Genomic DNA, 9,081 nt, shown 5'->3' with positions numbered 1-9,081 from the left:
GCGAGACTTATCGAAATAAGCCAGGTTTGGCCTTTAGCGAGGTTGATGGAATACCCCCCTGCTCCGTAGCAGGTTAACTTTCAAGCTAAATTAAGCTGTGTTGCAAAAAAAAACAATCAGTCGGAAAAGCGGGTCCAAAAAGATGGTTCCGTCAACCTGTGGTTTCATCACCTGTAGCCTACAACTTCAAAAATAGAAGTAGGCCTAGAAATATTTTTCCCGACAGTGTCACCAAGCATGGATTTACACATTCACTAGCTCCAAAGAATTTATGAAGATTATGCTACTTAAAATGTTTTAACTTCACATGCGCGTGGTTCTAGGAATCGTGCTACTCTATGTCACTTACGTTCGGTGGTGGTGTAACTTGCAACGAGATGGCATAGCAAAGGAATTACTTTCTTGCGTGTTCGCAGGTTCGCTTCCCATACGAAGTATTAAGGCTACATTGTTTATCACCTTGATAATGGCATTTTTAGTTATAATCTTTGATGAAAGACATATGTCTACTGCTGATAAAGGGTCATGCACATTTGGTAGGCTGTCCAGTGACAGCTTTGCCAGTGGGCTATATTATATCTGATGCAAGCCAAAGGATAATTATTCTGTAGCCTAGGCAGCTAATAATTAAAACTGTTTCATGTGTCGATGATTGTTCATGAATGTCAAATCAACTGTGTGCTACACAGATTAAATACTAGGCATAAATTGAATTGAAAGCCATTGCATTTCAGATAATTTTATTTCAAACACTTTGGGAGTTATGGGAGACAATAGGCTATTATGTTGATAAAAAATGATTTTATGACCACTTACACCTAGACAATAATTTGGAGTGAATAATTTTAGTGAACTCTTTTAATATAAGAACGTAGGCTATAGATAGTTTTGAATATATGCCAAAGTAGTTTTTGAGTTTATACTATTTATTCATTCACTTTAAATGTATGCTTTCATTATTCTCCAATTTCTGTAGGCAATCTATTTTTTCTCTCTATGTTAAATTGGAAAATCCTGTAGATGGCGCTTGCCTATCGAACAGAAATCGTCTAGTATTGTCTTAATTTTACGACATATATCGTCTTTTCGTCAGTCTACTGTTTTGGTCTACTTTTCTACCTCGTGCACGATGAAGCTGAACTAAACCTCGCTTGAATAAACGAGGCCAAGATGCCGCTAACTTCAGTTAATGGAACGGCTTCAGCCCCAAGTGAAAGTCTACGCTAGTTCAAGCCAGGCTATTTCTGTTAAGCGCCGCCTTCATTAGCGAGGTTGATGGAATACCCCCCTGGCTTCTTCTTCTTCTTCTTCTTCTTCTTCTTCTTCTTCTTCTTCTTCTTCTTCTAACCTTTTCAAGAATGAATGCGACTCTAACCGCTTAACGTACAGACATGTTGAAATAACCGTTTTAGGTCTGGAGCTGGACAAGAGAGTTACTTTTTCAGATTTTCTTAAAAGTTTATAGTTTTTGAGAAATATGGGATTAAAAATGTCAAAAAGCTCAATTTTCCCCCATAGACTTGAATGGCTGTGATGTCATAATGGCCTAAAGCCAGCTGCGCTTGTTAAGCTCCCAGAGAAGTAGAGTCCCGAAGTCTGACGTAGCGTTTCCATGACGGCAGAATCACTGGATCTAAACAAACTTTCGAAGTGGCTTAAATTGCATTGAATGTAGACATGTGGCATCATTTCTAGCTAATAAATTGTTTTAAATCTAGGCTATAGCTATTTAAACATGCTTTGCCTGCTAGGCAGCAGCTTACCCACATAATACAGGATTCCCTGGCAGGTGTAATATAAAGAAACAAAATTCCAGTGGATATTTCACGTCTTCTCAAAGACTGGCGGCTGTTAAGAGTGACGTTTTTTGCTTAAAAAATAAAGCCAAAATACGTGCGTGAATTTAAGGATTTTAACCGCATACTGTGAAGTTACATGCAGGTCTCTTTTACGGAGGAAACCCATGCTATAATAAAACTCTGTAGTCACAAATTTGATCGTGTTGGTATGAATATATGTTGTAGTATGTGATTCCTACAGTGTAAAAAAATATACTAACATCTTAGAAACGTTAAATTATTGAAATAGATTAAGAAAGCCACCGCTAATGGTGATTTCAATGATTAGATTGATTTGTTTAGATCCAGTGAAATTGCTGCCTTGGCAACGCTACGTCATGGCTTCGGGACTCTGTTCCCGGGCTAATTAGAACACTGGCACAGGTGTCACCTGTGATTTCAACTGTCTCAGCTTCTAATGCATACAATCTGGCGCTCTCTAAAACTACAGATCCTGTTTAAGTGTTTCCTGTCTGTCAAAATACAAGTCACAGCCATATCTCATTCTTAGCGCATTATATCTCCAGAGCGGCTTGACGCATATGCTTCAAATTTGGTACAAGTGTTTGTATGGAGTCAAAGATGAAGTGAAATGATGTTGGAGGTCAAATGTCAATGTGAAAAACACCTTGAGTGTTATATCTCAAGAACGCTTTGGCACACAAGGTTTTTTGGTACGTGGGTTTGTATGAACTCAAAGATTAAGTGATTCAGTGTTTTTTTTTTTTCAGGAATCTCCCTACCAACATTAAGCCAGCAGCTTTCCATCCACTATTGTAATTCCTCTGGCATTACATTTTCTAGTTTTTATATTAATATTGAGTGAGTGTGTCCATATTTGTCCACCTTTAGTTTGTATGCTACTCGGGACAGTTAACTAAATAAGGATCAACACTAAAACTGTAGGCACACTTCACACTTACCCATCACAAACACCCCCTAATATGCTTTAATAAACCAAATGACGACAATTATCTTAGTAACCGGACTTTTGTAGGCTACTCTCACTCCATTATTTTCACTGACAGAGCTGCTTGATATTCATTTTATTTTACTGTATTTTTTGTGAAAGGAGGAGGGTCCCGCACTCTGCCTGCGCATGACGTCAGGCCGTTGGAGACAGGTTATGGCATGCAAACAGGGTCAAAACGTCTAATAACGAAACGCCTGCAGGTGTAAAAACATTACGTCTCCACATGCAAACATTTTATGTGTACAGATGTAATATTTTTATGTGTGCTAATGTAACGGATGCCAGCTAGCTTAGCTGTGCTTGTGGAACGTTGGTAAACCTCACTCCCTGACGCCTCAAGAGTGCTGCTGGCATGCGAGCCAGTAGCCTGGGCTATTGGCTCAATTGTTAGCGCGCTCGCCTCCCGAACCGAGGTGCTGCTGTTTCGCGGGTTCGAGTCCGAGTGTGTGCAGGGCTGAATTGCGCAGGTTCAACACAACACAGGTTACACTAACCAGACGTAAATATTTGCCGTGTAACCAGAGGTATATTTTTGACGTGTACAGATGTAAAATTTTTACGTGTACTAACCAGGCGTAAATATTTACCGTGTAACCAGAGATATAGGCTATTATAATATATTATATAATATATTGTGTAACGTGATTCTTAGCCAGTCTGGAAAAGAAATAAACATATGACAAAAACGTAGGTGTCAGTCAGTTCCATTTTAGATTCTTAATTCAACGAAAAATGTATTTCTTAAAGTAAAGTAAATATTGTATAGTTTCAGTTAGCATACATTTTACTTATAGCACTATAACATATTCAATCAAGCTTCCCAGTTGTAGTACATCCTAGAGTAGGCCTACATCGTAATCTGTAGAAAAAATGTGGATGACAGACCGAGCAAGCTGTATTAAGCTATAGTGTAGAATGGTTCATCCTTAAGACTCAGTTTCTGATTATCAACAGCAACAACACACCCTTTGCCTACAAAGTGTTCTAAGCTGTTTACTTTAAACTGTTTGGCTATCAACTATCCTTAAACTGAAATGAATAAAACACAAAATGTTGCTTTGTTTGCAACAAAATACTAAAGGCTAGTGTATTTAACTACCATTACAGATTTATGGTGAAACAACCTCACTTAAATATCTTTAATAGTCTTTTGAGGCAGTGTTTTTCTGTTAGCGTTGGGCCGGCCAATAAGCTCATTATCATAGTCACCATGTCTGACACCATGCCTACTTTCATTGTGACTGAACAAGGGTTGGGTTCATTCTCTGCTGGACCACTATATCTGGGAAACCATGTGCTGCACTTCAGCCTGATCACTGATTTGATTGGCTGAGCACAGCCAGTAGAGATAAGAGTTCATTATATGAAGAGAGGATGAGTTTGATGAACATTTTTCGAAGAACAACATAGAACAAAGACCAACATGGCTGTGGGTAAGTACACTTTTGTTGAAAATGTATTTTTGTCAATGTGAGAAAGTGAACCTCTCACTTTTACGTGTCCCCTCATTGACTTTGAATTGCGTTACCCGCGAGAGCGGGAGAATCTTTGGACATTCGCACACGCACGCTCCCTTATAAACATTGACTTAAATAATGGTGTTATGTTGTGAAGGTGTATGGACGGCTTATGAACACAGGGTGTGTTTAAAGGGAAGACCGGCGCGGGGCTATGCGCCATTAACGCATTCGCTTTCATTTTGTTTGTTTGTAACGCGGTTAGTCCGCGATTTCATTCACAACACTCAAAACTCATGTGTAACTGCTTATAACTTTATACTTTACCACCTCCATGACATGTAGTGCGGTACCCACTATTTCATGTCCCATTTACTCCCTGTTTCTGTCTAAAATCCTGGTTAACTCATACATACTGTTACTCACACATTTCCTGGTTCGCGGTAGGGGCAGTAGCCTATTTCTCCCCGTCCCAGGGCAGAGGGGGCAAAGCATTGTACACAGGGGTGTTTGGTTTGTAGCAGGCTTGGAATTTCACCATTCTGGGGGCAAGGCCACTTGGCCTTCAGTTGGGCATATTTGGTGGGGGGGTATAAAGGCCACATGTCAGGGCACCAAGGCCAAAGTTAACTATACAGTAGAAATGATCAAAGTTGTATTTAGCCTATTCACTGCAGTAGACCTGCATCACTGTATGAAACATTACCAACATGAAACATGACTATATTACATAGAATTGTAAATCATCTGATCATCTAATATGTACAGATATCTAGGCTATATTTAATATTTATTTTATATTTGGCCTGTTATGAAATCATCTCCGCTCAGCTTGCATGCTAGCATTTTGTGATCATTCAGGCCAGGGCCGTAGTCACCATAGACATTGAGATCCCCCCCAATATTCAAATATGACCAAAATGTCCCCCAATATTCGGACATAGAAAAATAAAGAAAGAATAAATTATTATTTAATATAAATATTCTCGCAGTGATAGCGAAAGTGAAACGTTTTATTTTAAATGATGAATTTGTGCAAGCCTGTGTCATTTCTTTCACGTCTTTCAACATCAATAATGCCTTCATATGCTAGTAGTAATGCCAGAAATTACCGTGTATAGGCCTCTTAGAAATGATTGTTGCATCTTGCATATTATTTAAATGCGCACTCAACCGCGCATCCAGGCAAAACGTGATCAAATGTGGCGACGTTTACAATACGTGATAGCCTAGTTAATGTGAATCGCGGACAATAACCAAAGAAATTTGCACCTCCATTCACCAATTAAAGGCTGTAGTAGGCCTAGTGTTTCTACATGTTGGCACAAAACGTCATTTCTGTCAGAAGCCAGTCTATAATGCATACAGGGGTAACATGAGGTGAGTCAGACAGAAGAGGGGCCTGTCTTAGTAGCCTATTCCTGAATCCTGTCCCTTTCAAACTACGTTAAAATTGTGTGATTAGCTGCCAGCATAATAAAATCTAAATTAAAAGACAAAATCTTATTAGGCTCCAAACCTATGAGTCTAAGCCTTAGTTTAAAAAAAAAAAATCTTCAGGTGTAAGTAATAAGTCAAAGAACCACATTCTGTGTAATATAGAGGTTATCAAAAGATACTCTAGTTTGTAATTTCTTTTAAAGTATACATTTTGAACACAAATGGAGTCACGGGTCCATGGATGGACCAGTGAAGTTGTTTCTTCTCCACCCTTCTCTTTTCACAAAACTCACCGGGGGGGCTTCTGTTTGGGGGTCCCTCAGACCCCACCACAGATTTGGTCCCCCCCCAATGTTGACATCATGACTATGGCCTTGATTCAGGCTATACTTTCACAAACTCTTAGTCACCCATCCTCTGATTTACCAATAGCTAGGCAATATTTGTAACATTTATTTTGTATTTGCCCCGTTATGAAATCATGTGGAACAATTTAAACACATTGTAAAACTTAAAGCCCAAATGGTTTGTCATGTATTAAAAGAAGGGTTTGTGAAGTATTCCACCGAGATGAATGGGTAGGGAGATCATGGACGCAAAACCAGAATGTATGATTAAATTGAATTATATTATTTACTTTTCTCGCGAACCGTTCAACACAGCAATTATCGGCTAACATTGTTTAAAAGCTGAGAAAAAGCTCTTTCATGTGATACTTGTGATGTCTGTGTGATGAGTAGGCTACTTCGCCAGTAGTTCAACTGAGAAGAATAGGTGAATTTGCTCCACTGCGTAAAATACTAAATTAATTTGCGCTGTGAATGCTAAGATTATTTTGACATGCCACAGGCTAAAAAAAAATCGCTATTAGTAGGACGCAAAGCAGAATATTGAAAGAAGGGGGCACCAAGGCCACCGTGGCCTGTAAACCTCTGATTTTCAAAGGGGCATCACGGCCTACGCAAGGGGCGACGACGGCCATGGCCGCCGTGAAATTCCTACCCTGGTTTGTAGTAATGTTTTGTATGTATATATGTGTTGTAAATAGGTGGTGTAAATGTTGTATAACACGATTGATATAATAAGAATAGTTTGTTTTCATGTAATGTTTATTTTGTATTTAGTTAATAGCTTATTTATGGCCTTATGCTAAAAATAATACCCTGATTGTTGGTATGGTCCAATTAGTCCTGAAGGGGACAATTTAGCCTAATACTTTGGCCTATTTAAGAGGGCCTCAATCTGCATTAGAGGAGAGAGGGTGAGTACTAGCTTGCTGTGAGGCTATGTACAAAGTATTTTGTTTGCTGTGCTATCGTTTGGAGCTAAACGCATTGTGCTATTTTGATTTATTTTTGATTATTTTTCTTTCTTGAAATTCTGAGTATTAATAAAAAGTATAAATAAACTTTGATATTGTTTTGGATACAACCTTGAGATCGGGTTTCCATGTTTTCCACCTCCACCATCTAAAGCCAGTGAGCCTACACATCCCAATACTTGGGGTGACGCTCCGGTCCCTCACAGTCAACCACAGAGCTGAAGTTAGCTTCTGATTCATAACTTCTTAATGGAAATTTACAGTCCACCTTAAAAGTGCCGTAACACTTGAAGATGCCGTTCTCAGGCATAAACAGCATGTCATTGTGAGCATGCTGACATTAGTATTTAGCTCAAATAACTCACTATATAAACTCTTGACAATTATACTCCCTGTAAAGCAGTATTGATACTTACTGGATTATCCTGGTAAATTAAAGAAAAAATGTTTGAAATGAGACACTTTCTGATACTGAATAGCACAGACATGAACTTTTTACATGATGAAGTTTAAATTAATAGGAACTTTCATTTCCTCTCCAGAGGCTGCGGATGATCTTACGTACATTAACAAATACAAAAACAAAATTATCAGTGCTTCTAACAAACTTGGAGTGAAGCCTTCTATCGTGGCTGGCATCATCTCCAGAGAGACCCGAGGAGGCAGAGGGGCAGGTCTCACTTCTGATGGCTGGGGAGACAACAGAAACGCCTTTGGACTGATGCAGGTCTGTGTTCCACACACAAGTCTCTGTCCAATACACTCTCTGCATCCACATTTGATAGTAACATCTATTTATTTATGGTTTCTAGGTTGACAAGCGCTGGCACACGCCAAGGGGTCAGTGGGACAGCCAGGAACATATTGAGCAAGGAATTGGGATTCTAAAGGACTGCTACAATGAAGTCGCAAAAAAATTTCCCAATATGCCCGACAATATGAAAGGTACAGATCATCCATCTGAAAAGTTTCTATGTCTCCTTGGGGGTGTAATACCATGTAAAACAATGTTAATAACCTCATCTCACCACATTGTTCTGCACTCTTCAAATTATTTTCCTCCTGCTTTAGGAGCACTGGCTGCCTACAACATGGGCGCACAAAATATGAACCCCAACAACGTGGACGCTCACACTACTCATGGCAACTATTCCAGTGATGTCTATGCCAGGGCCGAGTACTATGAGAGGAACGGGTATTAACTCGGAAAACTCACCCATTTCTGACTTTCTGATTGATTGATATCTGTGTCCCTTTATATGCTTTATGATTTTATGAATGGACATTTCTTCAAGTGAATAAATGCATATCTGCAGCAGAGTAATAACAATGTATGATGTGTTAAGTGTCATTTGCAGCATCTATCAATGGATCAATAAAGGATATCAGTCCAGCATATATAATCCTGAATCATGTCCTTTCACTAAATGACACGTGTACATTTACACACATGTAGACACACAACGTCCTCCAGTATCATTGTGAGTTGTAAGAGTTCCTGCATACTGTTCAAATGTCTGTGCGCTGTGAGAACAAACAGTAAAAAATTGTGTTTTCTTCATGTGTGTCTGTTTGCATCAGTGCAAACTAAATAGAAAAGTAAATTTCCACAACAATACCCCTACTGTAAATGCAACAAAGACAGATTAACAGCTCAAGTGAAACTGTATTAATGGCGCCACCTTATGCCATTAACAAGCTTCTGTTAACTTGATCTGCAGCACAGCACCAATATAAAAGACTGATCTGCTGCTTATTTCAATATTTTACTGTAAACATCTTGTATCTCTTGGAAATTTCCTATCATTCAAACATTTTAACTTTTATTTCTTTCCTGTCTAAAGCCCAAATAAATCAACTTCCTGAGTGACTTCCTTTCATTTTGCCAAACAGCGGAACAAGGGGTGGGTTCACTGCTATACCATTATCTCTGATAAAACATGTGCTCCACTGATTGGCTGTACTGCAGCCAGTGGAGATAAGAGTTCATATGAGGAGACGAGGAGTCTGATGCCTCACGGAAACTTCTAGAAGAGAAACAGAGGGCCACTA

The 9,081-nt window shown here is 39.1% G+C and overlaps 1 protein-coding gene across 1 annotated transcript; it reads left to right on the top strand.

Annotated features, from left to right (window-relative positions):
• The first annotated feature begins 4,061 nt into the window (after nucleotides 1-4,061).
• Nucleotides 4,062-8,432, top strand: LOC125286346 (lysozyme g-like). The gene is made up of 4 exons (XM_048231371.1): nucleotides 4,062-4,244; nucleotides 7,572-7,756; nucleotides 7,842-7,974; nucleotides 8,101-8,432. Exons 1-4 carry the CDS (start codon nucleotides 4,235-4,237, stop codon nucleotides 8,229-8,231), a joined length of 459 nt encoding a protein of 152 aa, XP_048087328.1. The 5' UTR covers nucleotides 4,062-4,234; the 3' UTR covers nucleotides 8,232-8,432.
• Nucleotides 8,433-9,081: the final 649 nt, after the last annotated feature.

This window comes from Alosa alosa, chromosome 21 (genome assembly GCF_017589495.1).
Source record: "Alosa alosa isolate M-15738 ecotype Scorff River chromosome 21, AALO_Geno_1.1, whole genome shotgun sequence".
NCBI lineage: Eukaryota > Metazoa > Chordata > Actinopteri > Clupeiformes > Clupeidae > Alosa > Alosa alosa.
Note: the sequence above shows the minus strand (reverse complement) of the source record. Positions and strands in the feature narration are given on the sequence as shown.